This window comes from Myripristis murdjan, chromosome 1 (assembly GCF_902150065.1).
Source record: "Myripristis murdjan chromosome 1, fMyrMur1.1, whole genome shotgun sequence".
Classification (NCBI taxonomy): Eukaryota; Metazoa; Chordata; class Actinopteri; order Holocentriformes; family Holocentridae; genus Myripristis; species Myripristis murdjan.
Window position 1 is genome coordinate 2,466,747 of NC_043980.1, and position 22,528 is coordinate 2,489,274.

At 44.5% G+C, this 22,528-nt stretch overlaps 1 protein-coding gene across 1 annotated transcript in view; it reads right to left on the bottom strand.

Annotated features, from left to right (window-relative positions):
• The window catches only part of ttbk1a (tau tubulin kinase 1a), a 57,898-nt gene that overhangs the window by 19,659 nt on the left and 15,711 nt on the right, over positions 1 to 22,528 (bottom strand). The window contains 8 exon segments of the mRNA XM_030069962.1: positions 4,241 to 4,422; positions 5,794 to 6,134; positions 6,817 to 6,989; positions 8,706 to 8,916; positions 10,119 to 10,273; positions 12,093 to 12,218; positions 12,975 to 13,067; positions 14,317 to 14,382. Of these exon segments, the coding sequence (XP_029925822.1) occupies positions 4,241 to 4,422; positions 5,794 to 6,134; positions 6,817 to 6,989; positions 8,706 to 8,916; positions 10,119 to 10,273; positions 12,093 to 12,218; positions 12,975 to 13,067; positions 14,317 to 14,382 (1,347 nt within the window).

Below are 22,528 nucleotides of genomic sequence, written 5' to 3' on the forward strand. Positions count from 1 at the left end.
ACAATAAATAATAACTAATACCAAAATAATCAAACTAAAAATGGTAGTCTACAATTTTTGTGGCATTACAGTGAAAACATGTGAGCGATACAAAAGCATCACAATAGGGAAAAGTTGCAAACTGCCAACAAAGCTAGATATGATCACTGGGGGGGCAGAGAGTGAAAATGCATAAATAAACAGTTTCATCCCTGCCAGTATTCACACAGGGTGACACTCATTTACAGCCAGAGGGGTCAGATGGTGCGGAAGCACTATAAGTATCCATCACACATCTGATCTAGTAATTCATCACTGAAAGCAAAGTGATTTCAAACAGTGACAGTTCTTCTGATTTCCTGGTTTCTCTGCAGAGAGCACCTGCAGCCTGCAGTCGTTTTGATTACATGACTGATCTCTGAACTGACTTTCGAGTGTTTTTCGAGTGTCTGTGTGGAGAGCAAAACAGGTGGAACGCATTGCCAGAAATGTCTTCTGGACCTAAAACACTATTTGAGAAACGTTTGACTCATGTGATAAATGAAACGGTTTCCAGCTTGATTCTGGCTACATCAGAAAACCTGAACATCTGGCCGTCACCCCCAGATGCTAAATCTTCATCACATGATGGCCAACGGGTCCCAAGACTGGGACATGGCAAACTACTCCAGTTTCCTTCTTTGCATTCAAAGTTCAAACTATTTGAAATTTAAACCCATTTGCCACTGACCTTTCAAAACAAATCCAGATACAAGACACCAGTGGCCAAAGTCAGGCAGAGCAGCTGCTCAGTTTCTGAGTTATATACAATTAATTTATAAGCATTTAATGACCTTGGACAAAAGAAAGTACTGCATGGAGACTGGCAGCAGTCAGACAGGCATACCCAGTTGGCCCTGTAGGCAGCGTCACTGTGATCAAACCTGCGCACAAATGAACCACCTCGGTGAGACTGAAAGGTCAGAACGAAGTCCAAAGCTGCTTCATGAGACAGACCCAGGAAAATGTGATAATTAACAGGCACCTCCAGTTTTCTTATTAGGCACAAAATTAATAAATGAATGAATCGATGTCATTACCACCGGACAACGGCCAAACACCACTGACGGCGTCCAGTTGACTCAAATTGTTTAGACTCGACATGTGTAACAAACAGCATTTACAAGAATTTCATTTTTTTGGGGTCTTATATTACAGAGCATTTTTGGATTTTGTAATTTAAGTTTTTATGATTTAGCTGAGTTGTTCTTTATATAGTTATTTCACAATCTGCAGAGGGGATAAATGATTTTCAATGAACAAGATGTCAAATGTTCCCTGGCATGAGCTGATGTCAGAGGCCGAGAACCAACAAACACAGGGTGGAACGCAGGAGTGGAACCGCGACGACCCGATCAAGTTGCAGAAATTGTTTTAAAATCAATTCAAAGGGACTGAGGGAAACGGTTGCTGCTGAGCAGGTTGGTAAATCACCTTCACAACCTGCACAATGTGCCTCCAGATGGAGAGGAGGAGGCATCGTATTACATGAGAAATCAGCCAAACGTTCATGGTAATGAGAAATCGGGCGACAGATGACAGAATTACGTGATCAATGTCAACTCCTTTGGGCGCATCTCCGTAGTGAATTTAAGGTTTTGTCCTGCTCTCTCTCTCCGCACTTTAATCTGTGTTCCCCCTGCAAACTACCCCATTATCAGCCCTCGAACGCCCGCAGCCGGTGCAAAGTGAATGAAGGCGAAACGGTCACGCCGTGAATCTTGGTTTGGTGGGACTCGGCCAGGTATCACCATGAGGGAGAGACAGAAAAAGACGCTCTTCGTCCCAGTTGTTCAACACCGCTCTGTCACTGTAAATGTCCATGATCCTAAACAGACTCAAACAGCAGCTTTGGTGTAAAGGCACAAACACCAAAACTGCATTGTGTGTTTCAGTGTTGAATTATGGACAAGGACACACACAGAGACCTGAGAACTACGGTTTCCACTGTGGAGGTGATGAGCCAGTGTAAATATGAATGAGTGTGTGTGTGTGTGTGTGTGTGTGTGTGTGTGTGTGTGTGTGTGTGACATCAGCACAACACCAATATGTCAAACTGGTCACTTTGAGAAGTCTGATGTCTCAGAGAACATGAGAAAATACAGCAGTACAGTTCAACATAAGGCAAACAGATGAAAACATCACTAATGTCCTTACATAGAAACATCGGTGTGCGTGTAGAATTTAAACAGTACAGTTCCACATGTGCTGCAGGCGTATGCTGGCTCCCATTCATACATTAAGAGTTAAAACAATGGTCCAAACTAAAAGTCATGGGCAAAACCAAACAGATGGAAAAGAGATCAACTCCTGGTCAACTGACATGGAAAAAGACGGCAGCACCGTTCTCATAGCGGCACGTTCAAAACTGTTAACGTGTCACAGGCAGTCATGATTCAAACTCAACCCCGCAGCCTTTCGGCGTGAAGGTCATGACAGCGAATCTAACCTGTGTGGTACAGCAGGACAAACTGGAGCTGTGAGGTGACATGTAACACCTGCATAGTATGTTTTCACCGGACATCGCTCACATCGCGCTCCGTCCAAATATCAAGCGCTCTCCCAACATGAACACGAATTAAAACCTAATGTGAAGTCTTTCTGTGTCCTCAGACCAAATGAGACGAAGCCAGTCTCTGCATCACAGACTCACATGAATACACTTGAAATATTTCTACTCACTCAAATACGCAAATTTCAAATTTTGCACAATGTGGAAATTGGCGTCATTCGCATCACAGGGCGCACATTAGCGTCTACTCGTGTCTTAGCATTGACTCTGTAATTGCAGTGCTTGAAAATCAGGTCTGAACACACAGTTAAGGCCCATTCATACCCTTTTTTCGTCCGTCTGTCCGTCCTATACGTGTATACCCTTCATACCTCCGTATGTCTTTTGTGTTGGGGTGCACGTTAACACAACACTTCCTCTAGATGGCAGTGCCGAGCGCCAATAAACCGGCATTAATAAAACATGGCGACTGTGGAAGAAGTCCTTTTATTGTATTTGCTCCACAAACGCCCCTTCAATGGGGAGTTTCGGTGTTCGGTGCTGCCAATGCAGGAAATGGTTGACGAGCGGCATTTCCAGTATTTCAGGATGTCCGCTCCAACTTTCGACAAATTGAAACACCACGCTCTGTTTTTAAATGCCTTTGCAGATCTTCTTCTGACTCTGGTGATTTGGTGACAATCTGGACTATAAACTCAATACTGCCCCCACGATTTCCGGTGGTATTGCACCGTTTCTTCCGTAATCATGAGCTCCCCCGCTTCGTGCAAAATGACGGACGAAATGATCAGACAGGAAGGATGAAATGCTCCGTCCATCTCCGTTTCTGTCTTTTACATAGGGTATGCATGGGCCTTCGCAGGGTTTACTTATGTTCCTCAAACTCTATTTACTGTCAGAAGGACAGTGGCTGGCTTACACAGCCTTGTTCCTTTCACCTGATTGGGTGAACACATCGTTCATCGGTATGACCTTGGAGTCTCATTCGAAAACGTTCTACCAACATGCTAACATGCTGGCGATATACTAACCGATATAGTCGCTCCCTTTCACCTTCACAGGTGTTGCTGTTTGTTTGGCTTCATGCTGTCATTCTTTGTCATGGTCCGTTAGTCTGATTGGATGAATTTGCTAACGGCGGACAGATGGTTGACCCAATCACCTGCCGCCCCGGTCCGGTTTGAAGCCAACAGCCCAGACTCTGTTTCCTGACAAACAGAGACTGGGGGAGGCTGGGGGATGGTGATGCACTGTGACCATCATGCACTGCTCTGCTGCTCATACAGAGGATGAGTAGACGGTGAACAGGAAGTGCCGTCCTTTGCCGGATCGGGTCAAAACGTACCATGACGACTGACGGTCAGAAGCAGAGAATCTTAAAAAGCTTAAAAAACACGTGACTGACTCTGTTCCGGTTAATGAAGCAACATGACTGCCTGTGACAGCTGATTCAGCAGGTGAAGTCCTACCTGTGTCACATTATTATGACATCATCACAGTGCATGTTGCTGGACAGCCGAGCGCGGCCGCCGCTCCGTGGAAACGCACGGGCTGGCGAGGCGACTGCGACCAGACCAGCAGATGGTTTAGTGGTTTTGTGGAGGCGGCGAGGCGGCGAGGCCGTACGGCGGCCGGCGCCACGCTCGGCTGTCCGTCAACATGCAAGGAGAGACCGGGGCTCTCCTCTGATTGGCTGGCCGGGTCTCTTACCGGTCTTTGAGGTCCGATGGGCTCCGACTCCCTCCGGCGGGGGCGTCCGGACGGCAGTGAGTGGCAGGGCGACTGGGCGGGGCTGCCGCCGCTCCTCCGGGACGCCTCCTCCTCCGTCAGCGTCAGCATGCCGCGGCTGCTGTCCCTCGTGTGCGTCTTGGGCCGGACCACCAGCTCGCCGCCTGCGGAGCGACAGCATGTTACCCAGGGTGCACCTGATCGCCGTGTCTGAGGTTTCCTACGCTGGTAACTCTGGACTGAAGCCGCCAATATTCACTATCTTTAAAAATTAGACTGTTGATTTTTTAAAAAAACAAACCCAAGAGCCTGGCGTTTAAATGAGTTTTATTTATTTATGTATTCTTTATGTATTTTAAGCTGTCTGTGTTTTCTGCATTGTTTACCTTTTGTTTTGTCCTTTTCTTTTAGTATTTTAGTTTTTTAATCTTGCACTCTTACACATTCATTTACTTTTTTATCTTGTGGACTTTCCATGTTTTTTTTTTCTTTATTTGTTTCTTTCTTTGTCCTTTTCATTTTCATACCTTTCCCTTTTATAATGATTTACATTTTGCTGTTTTGAGATTTATCTATTTACTGTTTTTTATTTTATTTTTTGAGGGGGTAAAGTTGTATTATTTTATTGTGTGAAGCACTTTGTGTTACACATATTTGTATGAAAAGTGCTATATAAATATGTCTAATTGGATTGATTGATTAATTAATTGAAATTCCAAAACATTCCCAGTGTTAGGAGTTTTTTTCCTCCAGATTTTGGTTCTTTTCCGGGGCGGAGAAGCCATGCAGTCACACAGAGGGAATCTGATGAAAATGTTTTACAGGAGTAGCTCTGATCGATACGACAATAACCGCATCGTCAAACAAAATTAATCTGATTCTGCAGCAGTGTGTGTTTTTACTGTGTGTGTGTGTGTGTGTGTGTGTGTGTGTGTGTGTGTGTGTGTGTGTTATCTGGCCTTCCAGAATTGATAAAAAATAAACAAACAATAAATATGAATCTTGTGGAAATAAAGGCTGTCAGCAAACCATCTTCCACCTCCAGGGTTTAAAGACGTTCTGCACAGAGGAACCAGCATCACTGTGTGGGCGAGAGGACAGACAGGCAGACAGACAGACAGACAGACAGGCGGACAGACAGAGAGACAGGCGGACAGACAGGCAAACAGACAGGGAGACAGACAGACAGACAGACAGGTGGACAGACAGACAGATAGAGACAGACAGATAGACAGACAGACAGGCAGACAAAAAGAGAGAGAGACAAACAGGCAGACAGAGAGAGAGACAGACAGACAGGCAGACAGACAGGCAGACAAAAAGAGAGAGAGAGAAACAGGCAGACAGACAGACAGACAGACAGACAGACAGACAGATAGAGACAGACAGATAGACAGACAGACAGGCAGACAAAAAGAGAGAGAGAGAAACAGGCAGACAGACAGACAGACAGACAGGTGGACAGACAGACAGATAGAGACAGACAGACAGGCAGACAGACAGGCAGAGTGACAGACAGACAGATGGATGGATACCTCCTGCCCTGAGCCGCCGCCTCTCCTCCTGCTCCTCCAGGGGGCGGAGCTCCTCAGGCTCCTCGTCGGTGGTTCCTGACGTGGTTGGCTGGAAGTCCCGAAGCTCCGCCTCCTTGTCGATGATCACCCACTCCTTGCTGTCGAAGTCCTCCTCCTCGGCCAATGGGACGGAGCGGATGAAGGCGTTGCTGTGCGCCTCCTGGTCCACGGACGCCACCGACGCCTCCTGGCGGCCGCTCGCCTGGCGGTCGCCGCGGCAACCGGCGTCGACCGACAGCATCTGAGCGGGTTGGGACGAGTAGACGTGACGGGACGGAGAGCCGAGGATGTCCATCCTGGACCTGACACACACACACACACACACACACTTTTATAATGAGTGATTATTATGTGTCATGTGACATCAAGACTCCGATGGTGATGGCTGCTTCCTGGGCTGTGTCCGAAATCACTCCCTAACCACTATATAGTGCACTATATAGTGATTACGCCATTTTGTAGGGGTGTCCGAATGTCTAGTGATTATTTATGTTCACTATATAGTCCACTAGATGTATCCCACAATCCACTGCAAAATGACATCCGATGGTCACTAACCAGGCAATATATCCCATCATGCATTGCGGAACGGTGCCGAACAACGAGTGAAGTCGTGTCCGAAACGGTCCGCTATTGAGTCACTATATAGTCACTACATTGAATTCCCTATAGAGTGAGTAGGGAGGAGGGAGTGAGGGAGTGATTTCGGACACAGCCCTGGTGTTCTCTGTGGTTCTATGTGATTCTGTGGTTCTCTGTGGTTCTGCATGGTTCTGCATGGTTCTCTGTGGTTCTATGTGATTCTGTGGTTCTGCATGGTTCTCTGTGGTTTTCTGTGGTTCTGCATGGTTCTCTGTGGCTCTATGTGATTCTGTGGTTCTCTGTGGTTCTGCGTGGTTCTCTGTGGTTCTGCATGGTTCTCTGTGGTTCTCTGTGGTTCTGCATGGTTCTCTGTGGTTCTGCGTGGTTCTGTGTGTGCGTCACCTCTGGCCGTAGCCGTCGGCCCGGCCCTCGGCGGCGGACAGCCGGTCCGACTCGGGGCTGTTGACCCGTCTGTAGCGCAGCGAGCGGACCTGACCGCCGGGCGACTCCGGGGCGCCGCTTCGGCCCGGAGACACGGGGCACGCCGCCCGCCCCGCCTCCTCCTCCTGAGCCCCCTGAGGCGGGAAGAGACGGAGAGAGGGGAACACTCGTGATTAGAGGAGGCGTTTCCATGGTTACTGCCCAGGCAGATACTGCATATGTACAGATATTTATCAGTGATACATGTTTTTATTTTCATTAGTTCTTCTTTGTTTTCCATGGGCTTTCACTATGGAGGAGATGCTTCAAAATAAAATCCAAAAACTGACTAACACAACCACATCTCCTCCAGGCTTAATAATTCTGTTTTCTACACAATCAATCAATTAATCAATCAAGAGGGAACCACATTTTAATTTCACTATACAACCTGTTGTATAATGACAAATAAACTTCCTTGTATCCTTGTATCCTTGTATCTGCTCACTGAGGTCATAACATTAATATGCAGCATAAATTTACATACATTTGCATACACCAGAATAAATTGTGAATAACATCATAGTATTAAAAGCTGAGATAAGCACATTAGTGTGTTATGACCGTTCAAAAAAAAATTTCATCGCAATCAATTCTCAATAATTTTCCAACCTCCATTTAAACCTCCTATAATCCACATTATAACTAAGAAAACCTCAGAATTTCCAAGATTGAAGTCTCATAAATAAATTTATGAGAAAAAAAACTTGGATATTCTCTGAGATTAAAGTGGTGAATTTATGGGGAAAAAAAATAAAATTCTGAGATTACAAATTCACAAATTCATGAGGAAAAAAAAATCGGAGAAATAGTTTTACTTTTTCTATGTGAAGGACCCAAGAACCAGATTCAGCAAAGTGAAGCCATGTGGTTCCTCTTGACCACAGAAAAGTAAGTAAGGGAGTTTTTCTTATAAATTTGTGACTTTATAATCTCAGAATTTTCAGTTTTTTTTCTCATAAATTTGTGAGTTTTTTTTCTTGTAAATTTACCACTTCAATCTTTAATCTCTAGCTCCACCCTCAAGTCAAATTGTATAATAAAACACACCAGTGGCCTGACTCTAACTCATGTTACCAGCTGTCTGCCAGGTCCCACAGCAATAACAGGAAAAACATCCAGACACTTTTTTTTTTTTTTTTGAGAAAAAATAACTGGCAGGAAAAATCCACCCAAAATATTTTGTAAACAGGGAAATATAGATGTGATCTGACAATTTGCGCCTAGTTTTTTGTAGTTTTTGTCCTGAAATGGAGTCAAAATGTGCTTGAATCTTTATAATAACCATTTTAATGGATTCCATGTGTCCGAACTGTATGGAAAAATGTGTTCATTTGTCCCTGTAGCAGGTATAGTTCAAAAGATATGCTATTTTCTGTTTTTTCCATTTTCGGAATTTGTATCAGGGTTTTGTAAGAAAGGGTTCAAAATGAACCCCATAGGATATTATTTCAGCTTGGTACCTGGTAGAATCTTAAAATGCACCCTTCAAGGATTCAGAAAAAACAGGTCCCGATAAAAAACCCACCCTATGCGCGTGGACCCCCTTTTCCATCTAGACTATTTTGCATTTTGTATTTTGTATTTTTGGGGCACTAGTATAAATGTCTTTTAAAAATGAGTCATTAGACTATTTTTTTTTTTTTTTTTTTATTCTGTGTCGTTTAGTCCTTTTTGCACCGTGTGTCTTTTGATTTGATTTGATTTGATTTTTTTGTATGGACCTTGAGTCTGGAATAAAGCATATCTATCTATCTATCTATCTATCTATCTATTTTCTCCTCTGTGTGTGTGTGTGTGCTGCTGCAGACCTTGCTCAGGCTGATCCTGAGTCTGTTGCGGTTGAAGTCGGTGTCCTCCCAGGCCTCGCCGGGCTCTCCGGGGTGCTGGGGGCCCTGCTCACCGGGGGGCCGGGTGGGCGGGGCCGGCGGGGCGTTCTCCTGGTCGCTGAGGTGCTCGTCCTGCAGAACGTCGTCGGTGTTTTCCCTCTGGAGGTCGCCAGGCACCGGCGTCACGATGGCTCTGCCGGCACAACACACAACTCCGCTGACACCCAGAGCCAGATTTACCCAACACACACCGCGCTCAAAGAACAGAAACTTTTAAAGACGTTAGACGGGGCGATACGTGAGGTTTCACTGCCCCACGGCACCATCAGAGCGTCATGTATCATGATCAGTGCGAGTGACTCAGGCGTTACGAGGCTCTGGAGGAGAAAAAGCCTCGTTGTGCAGCTAAAAAAAGCCAAATGACAAAGCAGCAAAGCGGCTCCAGTATTCCAGCACACAGCATGATGTAACCCTGAGCCGGGCTCCATGACTCTGTGTCGGTGAAAAAGGGCCTTACTGTCCATTAACCCCGCACCATTCTGGACCTCTCTCAGACCCATTTTTATGGGAGGTGGGGTGGGGGGCAGTAGAAGCCAAATAGAAGAGGTGAATATCGTCTGAAAGCTGGGAATCTGAAGATTAATGTGAGATGCAGCTCAGCTCTGAGTGCCGAGTTATTCTAGTCAGAAATCTGGAATAAACACTGTGTTTTTTAAATGTATTTATAAGGCTTAGAGCATTATGATGGACGTATATGAAGCCGTTCCCATGATCAGTTATGTGTCATCAGTTGTATCAGCAATTTTTGGGCTTCATACCATTTGTTGCACAGATTTGGTGCAAAATGTGAAAATTTTGACCATTGGAGAATTAATAAAAATGGTCAAAAATCCCTCCAAAATCCCACATCAGGACACCAAGACCCCGAGGAACACCACAGAAAAATTCAGGCTTTGATTTGGTGTCAAAAACTTTTCATACTTACAGTTTTCTGCAAGAATTTTGCATTTTTTGGCATGTGGATGTTGAGCGTTGTGTTGTGTTAATGTGTCAGAAACTGGCCCTTATTGTCAGCCTGCCCGGAGAAGCAGAGCTCCTCTGAACGGCCTCGCTCTCTAGTTTGTGTCTGTAAAGTTTGATGAGGCTGTGATTCTCCTAGAGGTCACTAGAGGTCATTTTCTCCAGCCACGTCCAGTTGGACAAAAGTCTCTGCCTGCAGTGAAATGGCTGCTATGGGGGCCAACATCATCACACAGGAATCAAATGTGGCTCATTGAATCCACAAGAGTCTCAGCTTTCCAGTCAAAGCCAACTGATGCAGCTCCAAGACTGTTTAGGCGGAGTGACGCCTGACGTGGAGTGACGTATAAACGTGATCAGGTCGGTGTTTCTTACCCCACCATGGCGGCGGTGGGCCGGGTGTTGTGCTGCGGTTGGGTGGAGGCACTGGTCGACAGCGTGACATCACTTCCTCCCTTCTCCCAGTCGAAGGGCTCGTTCTCCGTGATGATTCGCTCCTTCATGCTGTTCTCGAACACCGACATGAGCAGCTGCCAGCAAACACAGCAGAACACAGCAGATTATGTATTATATTTGTGTAATAATCTATAGGACATGACAACAATTCAGCAGTGCAATATCCCTGTGTTTATATTCTGTATATACAGTAGGTATACTTTTATTTATTTATTTTTTTAACAAATGCTCCATGTCTCATTTCTGTAGTTATTGTTGTAATATTGTTGTCAGATTAATGCACACATGTGGACATAATGCACATTATTTTTTTCAAATTCTAAGGCACATATTTTTATATTTCTTATATTTCTTATTCTTCTCTTGAGAATTTGAGCAACTGCAACCGGCCCAGCCTCCCTCCCTGTTATTTTACAAAAATATGCTCTCTCTATATATTCTATATATTGTATCTCACTGATTCTTGGGAATTTGGATAAAACATGTTTTAATTTTGGAAAAAAAAAAAAAGTGAGTTAAATTACAAAATCTGAATGTATATCATTATAGGCCAAGGTCTTGGCTGTTCAGCAATGTACTGGTGCAACCTCCTCATTTTGCATTTTTTTCATAAAATAGGCGGTTTTCCAGTTATTAGGCTACTTTGTTTTTGTCAACACCGTCACCGTAATGTTTTTTTTTAATTTGAAAAACATATTTTTGTATCAAAAGAGACTAATACTTCAACAGCACCAAAGAAACCCATTGTAAGCATATTCATTTAAAACCAATATAACTGCCTCTGACGGTGGTGACACTAATCTGACGGTGGTGACAGTCACCTCATTAAAACATACATTTCCAAAATTTATACCACTCAAGTCAATGGCTTCTTGCTTAACAACTTTATTTAACTATTTGGTACAAAAAATAAGAATCCTGAGCTCTGTTATAAGCATTTTTCAGACTTCAGTCATCACCGTCACACAGAAAACCTGACGGTGGTGACGTCTGACGGTGGAGACAAAAACCTGCTCTTTCACATGATAAGCAGGAGTTGTTCACATTAGCCAGCTTGTTTTCACCCTGTTGCTACCTGCATCAGACCTCTTCTTAAAAAGTATACATTTATTCCATAATCTAATTTAATATTTTTTATACAGAAGTGACGGTGTTGACATGTTATGGTTGTGACAGTAGCAGTGTCCAAAAATATGAAGAGATTTAAGAGAAAATAGCAAACTTCCAGGAGCCTGAGCGGTCTTGAAGCATGCAGTAGAGCTGAAGGTTTGAAAAGGGCTCCTCAGGAATGTAACTGACCTTGTAGTTTTTTTATTATTATTTTTTAAATAAATATCTGACGGTGGTGACGAATATCTGGGACACATTTTGAGCAACCACAAAATAATAGTAAATATTGTTCAAAGCTCATTGTTTGTAGTTTTTAATACATGTTATGATGTACTCTTTCAGATATTATTCAATGAAATTATTACTTTTTGTTGTTTTAATCAAGTTGAAATGATTATCTCCTACCTGAGGACAACTGGTTTTGTAGGCCATGGGCCAACATATAATCATTAAATTAATACAAATTAAAAATAAACCTATAAAAGAACCTTACAAATGTGCAAAGGACCCCCTGATTATGCCTTTGATTCTTTTTATTCATTAAAATGTTGTAAATTTCCAAGAGAAATAGCATTTTTCTTAGTGGGACATGATTTATCCAAATTCCCAAGAATCAGTGATCTGTATGAGCTCAGATATTCAGATGTACAAACTAAATGCTCTTGTGAGAATGAGTGTCGTGTCCCTGACTTCCCCAGCCTGAGACCAGATGTTGGACACCGTCTTCAGGTTCACGTTCCTGTGGGTTAGCGTACTCAGTGTGGCGGCGGTGGCGTGCCGTACCTGGTAGTCTGGTTTGGTGTAGTAGTCCAGGGCCAGCACGTGGTCCAGGAAGACGTGAAACTCTGAAGGCATGTGTTTGAGCAGCATCCGGTGGTCGTATCGCTCCTTGATCTGACCCACCTGCTCCTGCACGACACACACACACACACACACACACACACATCAGTTAGCTGCTGAGCACAGGTAAGGTCGATGGGTGGAGCTGTCCGTGGTTTCGGGTTGGGGTTAGGTTAGGTTAGGGTTAGGGTTAGCTGTGGTCCAGCTGTTCACCTGGACTGTAATAACTGAGGTGCTGCATTCAAACTCAGAGTTAGCTTTTATTTACTTTGTTCTGCTGTGTGATCAGGTCAGCTCAGACCTGCGAGGCCGTCGTTGGGAATTTTCAGGATGAAAAACAAATAAATTATCTGCAGACTGATCTGTGAAATCTCATTGGCCACAGACGTTTCAGCATCACAGCCTTTATCGGGCAAAACCCTTCTTCTTCTTCTTCTTCTTCTTCTTCTTTTTTTTCTTGCAAATTTCTGACTCAATCTCAACAATGTTGATATTTTTCACAGAAGTTTCTCTTCCACCTGGATACAATAACAAACAACAAAACAAAGGCCCTAATACACGTTCATATCTCTGCAAATGTAAAGATGAATATGGAGAAAACATGAGAGACACTAAACCACTGACTTATTATTATTAAATTATTATTATTGTTGTTGTTACTATTATTATTATCATTATTGTCATTATCATTATTATACTTTATGTTATACTATTATTCTTAATGTTATCATCATTACTCCTGTTAAAGCAGCAGCAGCGGTGGTGGTGGTGGTGGGTGGTGGAGGTGTGGGTGTGGGTGTGGTGGGTGTGACTGGGAGATGGTACCTTGTCTTTGATCTTTCGCCATGGCAACTGTCCAACAGCGAACTCCACCAACATGTAAAACAACGACCACAGGTCGTCATGACGACCCATTTCCTGGAAGAACAAAACAGAAACACATTATTAAGATATTATTAATTATATTATGATTAATTCTGTAGAACGTGCCGGAGGTGAACAGCGTGTTTCTGCAGGCCCGACACTCTGCTGACTCAGCTTTACTGAGCCTGATGCCGTGTTCACATGCCGTGTTCACATGCCGTGTTCACATGTCATGTTCACATGTCATGTTCACATGTCGTGTTCACATGTCGTGTTCACATGTTGTGTTCACATGCCGTGTTCACATGTCATGTTCACATGTCATGTTCACATGTCGTGTTCACATGCCGTGTTCACATGTCGTGTTCACATGCCGTGTTCACATGTCGTGTTCACATGCCGTGTTCACATGTCGTGTTCACATGCCGTGTTCACATGCCGTGTTCACATGTCATGTTCACATGTCATGTTCACATGTCGTGTTCACATGCCGTGTTCACATGTTGTGTTCACATGCCGTGTTCACATGTCGTGTTCACATGTCGTGTTCACATGTTGTGTTCACATGCCGTGTTCACATGCCGTGTTCACATGTTGTGTTCACATGTCGTGTTCACATGCCATGTTCAAAGCGGTGCAGTTACACACAAAGTCACTTCAAACACGTGAACAGGTGCAAATTCATGCTGGGCGGCAGGAATGACACAAACATGAAAATCACATCATTCGCGTGTTTGCTTGAGTTGAAAATTTTCAACTTGAGCAAAACATTTGTGGCCACATTCACATGAATCTGTGACGTGAAAACACACTTTGTGTTTGGTCTGAAGACGTCACAATAACATAAAAGTGCTTCTGTTGCTGTAGGAAACTGGAAAAGCCTCATTCAGCTTCTGCTGCTGAGCTGCTGGTTTACGTTCAGATTACAGAGAGAGAGCCTGAGGTGTGTACGTACGGAGCTCAACACACCACAACTACAGAAAACATCTTTATTTGACAGCACAGCATTTAGAAAACACACTGCAGCTCCAGAGAACAGCGTCAGTGTTTCCAGAGGACAGTTATAAGTGACGGACACGTCCTCTGGAAACGCTGTTTATTCTGCAGTGTGTTTCCTAAATGCTGTGCTGTCACACTGATGAAGCTGTTCTCTTAATTTGCTTGTGTTTTATCTGTCTACGTGTGTTTTGTTGCATTGCAGGTGTTTGAGCTCTCAGGGCCACCGTACATTCGGCCGAACAGCCTGTGAAGCCCCCTGGTGGCAGAGGACAGTAACGCAGCGCTGCCTCGGTTCGCTGCTCACCTTGTTCTTGTGGGCGTTGACGGAGGCGTAGCGGACCGTCCCTCTGAAGCCGGCCACTGTCCTGGGCTGAACACACACACACACACACACACACACACCAGTCAGTCAGCATGATGCAACACCCGAGCCTGCAGAAAAACATCTCACTCTTACAGGATCGTTATCTGCAACACGTCATGTTGGTGCAACAGGATTACAACACTTGGTATGATTTACACTGTTCACAGGGAAGCTGCTCAGCCTCTCAGGCAGCAATCTGTCGTGCAGGTGACCGGCAGGTAGAGTCACATGGACGGCGACTGAAAACTAATCACAGCAGCAAAATAAAAATAAATAAATAAATAAATAAAAATCTGTTTAGCAGCTAAAACGTCTCTGTCTTCACTTCACATTATGCAAAACAGAAAAAAAAAAATCATATATAAATTTCCAAATGTCAAGGCATTAAAAAAAAAATCTGGTAAGTTCTCCCATAGACAATCTTTATTTATTTATTTATTTATTTTTATCCTGATATCTCAAAAATGCTAATAAATCAGCGATAAATAACCACATAGCTTCTGAGGCCTTTTCCTCCAGTGAATATCAGAGCAGCGTCAACCCCACTGAGCTAGCTAAGCTCAGCGTTTTGTCCTTTTAAGAATATTAACTGGGGGGAAGGAGGCTAACGGTTAGCATTTAAATGATGCTAACTGATGCTCCACCAACCCAGATACAAAATGTGAATTTAGTATTTAAATGCTGTATGCTGATTTAGAGAGAAATAATATTATCACATTTTTCAAAATAGGTGTATTAGCCCTTTAAAAGATGCACTAACAGAACATATTGATGCATCTGCACTCAGAGTCACTTCCTCAGCTCCTCCTGTCCAGTCTAACAGCAGCTCTGCCATGAACTCTACCTTTTAACAAAGTGTATAATGTTCAGTTTGTGTTGACATTGTGCAGAACGTGTCACTTTAATTCTGTGTTTATTACTGAGGTTGTAGTTTGCAGAGGTCTGCTACTGGACTGCATTATACTGAGAGGGGTTTCTCATTTTTTGTCCTTCCCTATTTATACACAGTGAGGGGGGACAGAATAGTGGAAACAGCTGTCAGTAAAGTGCAGCACTAACTATGAGCTCAATGCCAAACATAGAAGTGAATGAACACCTCTGTTACCATGACAACAAGACAAGCTGAGCATTATAGGCAGCAGGAGAGGAAACTTTATGGCACAACAGCTGGACTGGATTAGATTAGATTAGATTAGATTAGACTGAGCAGGTGGAGCTGATAAAGTGACACTGGGTGTAGATCATCATAACGGAGAGAAATGGATTGAAATCAGTTTGATGCCTGATTGTTTTGAGGGACTGATGCTTTTGGATGTAAACAGAGTAAATTATAACCAAACCAAGCAAAATAACCAAATCATGGAGGGGGTGTGGGGGGGCTGGGGTGGGGTGGGGTCACGGGTCACGCCGGGTCCGACAGCCTCCGTCCGGGACGCCTACAGGAGCACCGGTGGAATATGAAGATGTGGTTACGTTACCGATTTGTGGTGAAGAGCAGTGCTTTTTACAGTTCTATGTGTGTGTGTGTGTGTGTGTGTGTGTGCGCTGTTTATTTTCACACAACACACTGGCAGTGTGTTATCTGTGGACCAACAGGATTAGTCAGATTTGGAGAGATTAATGGATTAGTCACCGATGTGGAATAAAGCAGCAGCTCATCCTGTCATCCTGTTACATCAGATCAGGACGCCACGCGCTTTTATTTTGTTAAGACGCTGATCCCATCTCCACTTCCTGATGGCGTTACGATCGATTTAAGATTTGACTCTGAAGGCTCTGCTGTCTCATCATCATCATCGTCTTCATCACGCCTGCACAGCCTCTGCTCTCTGGCTGCTGATAAATAACATTTTTTACACTTTTATTTTATTACTGTTGTATTTCCGTTATCATTGTGTTTTATGGATTTGTCTTTGACCTATATTGCATCTGTAAGCTCTCTATAACTCTCTTTGAAAATTGCTATATAGAGTTTATCATTACTATTATAATCATTATTATTAGCGATGGACTTGTTTCCCTATTTGATGCATAGTGCAATTTTAGTAGTGTAAGTTTAGGACTTTTTTCTATTTTACATTTATGATATTTAATATATAAAGATGATAAAAAATCAAATAATGGGATCATCAGAGCTATAATCCATTAATTTTCTGTTGGTCGAGCACTTGGCTGACTGACTAATTAAAGTTCTAAAAATAATGCAAATATGGACGACAAAACGGTGACTGACGAAAGTGTTTGTATGATTTTATGGTTTTTAATGATGACTAATGTGTTTTTTAGTCTGGTGTTAGTTTGCTGTCTCGGGTTAACTCCGGCCTTTATTTTGGAGGTCGACGGCTGACCCGGCGGTGACCCCTCCGTTGCTATAGAGACCACTCACATCTCTTGGTAACCATGGAGATGATGGAGAAACGGGAGGCATGCACGTCAAAATCATAAGTCCAAAGGAACTGGAAGAAGAAAACAAAAAGAAAACAAAACACTGAAACATAAAAAGGATGAAAACAGTCAGTCAACATGGCAGCTTCAAATCAAACAGACACACAGAACAAAAAACAAAACAAAAAAAACAGCATGTAACTGATGAGTGGCGAGTTTTTCCAACGCCTGGCGCCATGCAAACGCAAAGAGACGCAAACAAACATGAAGGCAAACGTGCCGCAGGAATCCCAAGAAGTTTGTTACACAAATTTATTAAATAAAACACACAAATATACGACGGCATATCAGGGCCACTGTGGGGAGGGAGGGAAACAATGACGGGGCTGAGGGGCTTAAATATTCTGAGAGAAAAGTCACAGATTTACCAAAAAAAAAGGATATTCTCTGAGATTAAAGTGAGAAAAAAACTCACAAATTTAAGAGAAAAAAATCTTATACTTTTTTCTTGGTCAAGGAACCTCATCGCTTTTCTTCTCATAAATTTGTGAGTTTTTTTCCCCCATAAATTTACAACTTTAATCTCAGAGAATATCTGAGTGTTTTTCTTGTAGATTTGTGACTTTAATCTCACAAATTCTGATTTTTTTTTCTTAGAATATCACCCTGGCCCTCCCCCGGCTTCCCCTACAATGGCCCCGATACGCCGTCGTACCAACATCAGGTCAGCTGGAAAATTTCACAATCCCATAAAACAATAAAATAAAAATATTAATTATTAACACTCTGAGGAAACGTGGTGATGTCACAGCCTGTAGGGATTAAAATCTGAGCCACTTCACTGGCTGACAGAGAAACAGCCTGCAGTTCAGTGTTGTGTCCAGCGGGGGCAGCACTGAGCTAAACAGCCTGCAGGTCAGTGTTGTGTCCAGCGGGGGCAGCACTGAGCTAAACAGCCTGCAGGTCAGTGTTGTGTCCAGCGGGGGCAGCACTGAGCTAAACAGCCTGCAGGTCAGTGTTGTGTCCAGCGGGGGCAGCACTGAGCTAAACAGAGCAGAATCTGTGTGGGTCAGTGGGGCTAAAGGCTCTAAACTGATCAGACCATTTGATCCAGATATTGATCAGTAACTGGACTGTTCCTGTCCATATTTCTGCTGCAGACAGGATTATAAACTGAGATTATAATCCATGGCTGTAAAATGCTGTGAGTTGGAGCAGATTAGCACTGGCATTGAGGCTCTGTGCTGCTGACTGGCTGCAGAACCACAGGAGAACCAATCATCTGCTTCCTAAATGATCCACATTTTGAGCCTCTACGGCGCCCCCTGCAGGTGGAGCTGCATATTCCTGGAGGTGGAACATCTCCCTGTATTCCTGTATTCATTAGCTGCACTGATATCATAAAGGAGGAAAATATTATTTTTGCATCTGTGGCGCTCCGTGATGCCGCTCACATCCTGTGATGAAGGAAAGGAAACGGAGCGGACGAGACGTTAACGTGATCAAATCAGCGCAGGTTTCCATCGCTCCCTCAGAGGAACGGCAGAGGAGAAGCTATTTATTCCATCCGGATGATTTATTCATCAGCTGAGTCCTCCGCAGCGCTGACACGCGATCAGCTGATGAGCTTCTGAAAGCCATTAAGCAGCAGAGAAGCTGCTGGAGGAAACATCCTGCTGAGAGACGAGCATCTGACCGGAACCTTCACACACCCAGCAACACGGGAGTGCTGTGTGCCCTCATTACATAATTTATGCAAATTATGCTAATGAGGAAAGGCTGCATGATTTAGTTCTGGAAAGAGATGAATTTCTGGACATCAAACCATAAACTCAGACTCTCAGCTCACTTTTCTGCCTTGAATAGAAGCAAATATACAGCCATTTCCTGATTCTGACCTAATTTTGACGTAATCTATGCAGATTATGCTAATGAGGAGAGGTCACGTGACTGCACCGTGGTAACAGATGGATTTCCGGACATCACAAACATGATTTAGTCTCTTAGATCACATTTCCATGTTAACTAGAAGCAAAATTACAGCCATTTCCAGTTTTTGGTGATTAATTAGCTCATTATGCTAATTAGTCAAATGGCCCTGGAGGAGGCTCTCTGCACAGCGTACTGACAGCTGCAGTGAGCGGCTCTGACCACTAGAGGGCGCTGCTTCCTGGTTCAGATCTCCTGCACAAAACTGGAAGTTCAGGTGGAAAAAAAAAAAAAGTGTTTTCTGTATGGAAACGAAGCTACTCTCCAGGCTCCTGTGGGATTAACTGGATTATTTTGAATCTGAAAATGTGGTGAAGCTGCAGACTTTCAGCCACACGGTGGCGCCGCTGTGAGTGAATGTTTTCTGCCTGCAGCCTCAGAGGCACAGAGGCTCCACCGATCTGACACGTGGTTCCGGTTCTCTGCAGAACGAGACGCAGAACGAGACGCCTTGAATGAAGATGAAGATGAAAGGAGGAGGAAGAGGAGGAGGAGGGGGAGGAGCTTATTCAGGCCGATGCAGAGATTAAGAAATAAGAGCAGGTTGGCTGTAAACTGTATGATGGCAGAACCTGGCAGAAGGTGGCAGACTGTGTCGCGGTGCTGGGAGACAGACGGTGACTCGGCAGCTCATGGTTCTGCGTGGTGTTCTCTGTCACTTTACAAATCTGGACGCTCAGACTCAGATTACAAATCCGGTGTAATCTGCTCCCTCAGATCAGATTAGCTCCAGAGAGCGTCTGCGTTTGGGGAGATTAAAACGTCGGACGGTGAGATGACATGAGCCGTGCGGAGCCGGCGTGGCCTCCTGGTTCTCAGCACATCAGAGCATTTCCGGGTGTTGCCCGTTGCCAAGGCGACGGCTGTGGCGCTCGGTGATGTCACCGTGTCGGCTGAGCTGACGTCACACACACACACGTGAGGTTCTCCAGAGAAAATCAATGAAAGAACTGGGAAAAGAAGCTTGTGGCTCCTGATTCTGATGGATTTTTTTTTCCTGTTTGGTTTTCGCTCACCTGGCAGGTAAACGTTATTCAAAAACTTTATTTACAACAAGCTCATTACCAGCTGACAGCACACACACACACACACACACACACACACACACACACACACACACACACACACAGCTGTGAGCAGTGCGCACGGTGAAAACCCTTCTGCTGTGAACCAATCAGCTGATGCTAATGCTAATGCTAAAAATAACACCACAGCATTAATACATATTCATCATATTCATGCGAGCTGCTGCTAACAACAAAACATTTTCACTGCACTCGTGTGGGAACAGGCTCCTCGATGCAGCCGTGACTCTATTGATCAGCTGTGATCGGCTGTGATCAGCTCTGATCGGCTCTGATCAATACGATCGGCCCGCAGAGCGTCATCATGTCAGTCTGACTAACCCGTCAGCAGGAACGGCTGCAGGGAGGAGGAGGAAGAGGAGGAGGAGGAGGAGGAGGAGGATGCACCGAGGGGAAGAGGAGGAGGATAGAGATGCAGAGGGATGGAAGAGCGGGGGAGGGGAGGGTGAAGGAAAGACGCAGAGTGAACGAGAGAGAGAGAGAGAGAGAGAGAGAGAGAGGAAAAGAGAGAGAGAGGCTTCTTTATAGATCAATGGGCTGACGCTGACTCAGCTCTACAGAGAGACTCAGGGAGGAGACGAGAGAGAGAGAGGGAGAGAGAGAGAGAGAGGGAGGGAGAGGGAGAGAGAGAGAGGGAGGGAGAAAGAGAGAGAGAGAGGGGAGCCTGAGGTCTCTCGCCCACTGACGCATGCAGGAGCATCAAATATTCATCTGCCTGCTGCCTCACATCCAGCAGCACACACACTGCAGGAGAGAGAGGAGGAGAGGAGGAGGAGGAAAGAGGGGGAAAGAGAGGAGGAGGAGAGAGAGAGGAGAGAGGAGGAGAGGAGGAGAGAGGGGGAGAGAAAGGAGGAGGAGGTGAGAGAGAGAGGAGGAGAGAGAGGAAGACAGGAGGAGTAGACAGAACAGGAGAGGAGGAGAAAGAGGAGGAGAAAGAGGAGGAGAGGAGGAGAGAGAGGAGGAGGAGGAGAGGAGGAGGTGTGCCAGCCTCAGCAGGGTCAGAGATCCCCCTCTCAGTATTTAACCCTTTCCTGGTTCTGCTGAGGACCCCTGGGACCCCCGGAGGCCCCTGGAGGACCCGCAGGCCCCAGTTTGAACACCACTGAGTGAATCAAACATCTGGAGTGAATCCAGCTGCTGCAGCATCGTCACGTTACCCCGCCACTCATCCTCCTCACGGTGCGTTCACAGACAGACGGCGGCACGGGCGTCAGCAGGACGGCGACACAAAACAAGCGTGTGGGTGTTGCCATGGCGACGTCGTGTCGCTTACAAAGGTCGTCACCTTTGCCGCCGCCGAGTTTCACCGGCCTGCCCTCGTCGTACATGTTTTTATTATTTAAAAAAAAAAAAAATTATTAGGTTTTGCTTGTAAATCTTTTGATTGTATTGCATTTCTTATTTGACCCCAGGAAGAATAGTCACTACTGAGGCAGTGACTAATGGGGATCAACAATAAACAATAAACAATAAACAATAAACGTCGGCGGTGTGGAGGGATTTCCAGTCGGCGGAGAAGATAACGTCAAAATCCTTCAGAACAACAAACCTGATCAGACGCCTGAAGCAGCTCAAGGCGATTTTTTACAATTATTGTATAACTGAGAATCGGTGCCTTGTGATATTAAAACAATAACTGCTGCACCAGCACTTTGCACTTACATGTTTTTATTTATTTATTTATTCATAAACGATTGCGCAGCATTGCACTCATGTGGGCTTTGCTGCTGTGTGCACTGTATTGTTTGTAGCTATTATATCCTGTCGTGTGTGAATGATATTTTATTCTGATTTAACTGAGACCTCGGTGGCTTTTCATTGTTTTCTATTTCAAACGATGACGATAAATCTATCGAGCCTATCTATTATTCTGTTGTTCTGAGACCTGGGGAAACTGATACCATTTGGGGCATTTCTCATTACAGGCAAGTTAAAAAAAAAAAAAAAAAAAAAAAATTTGCACGCTCTGAATTACAGTTCCTAATAAGAAAACCAAAATCTTCAAGTCAGACTGACATCAGCTTCAGAGATGAAATATCAGTGAACCCGTTTCAGCAGGATGAAGCTGATTGTTTTGTTTGCAAGAAAATGTTATGTAACAGTAAATATGGCGTGTTTTACATAACCTAAGATGAAGTCGTTTTCTCATTCTTCCCGGTGGAATGTGTGCATATTTAAAAAGCATTGTATTTTATGTCTGCATCTGCCGATGGGCCTTCACAATAAGAGCAGGCATAATGAAATGTTAATTCCACTGCAGGAGAGACTTGATGTGCTCTGCAATCAGCTGGAAAAAAAAGTGCATATATCGGCATCAAAGGAGCTGGAAGATATCGGCATATCGGCAAAAAGACAATGTTTCATTGATCTTTTATCGAGTCACGTTCTCTTCTGTCCGCTGGCATCGATCTCTCCGTGAAAGGAGCTCGGTGAGGAGGTTCATCAGCAGCAGCCAAACCCAGGAAACTCTGCAGGAGCTTCACACCAAATGAAAAAAGAGTCGGATTGTTCCTTTACATCGGCAGGCTCCGATTCTGCCATCTGGCCGTCGCACTTCCTCCTCCAGCTCCCAGCGCCTCAGCTGCTAACTGACCCAGCGCTCTCCTGTGGATTTACCTGCCCTGTGTTAAATGTTTCTGCATCCCACTGCTACATATCCATTTGCCCCACTGGGGACCAAGAAAGATTCCCAG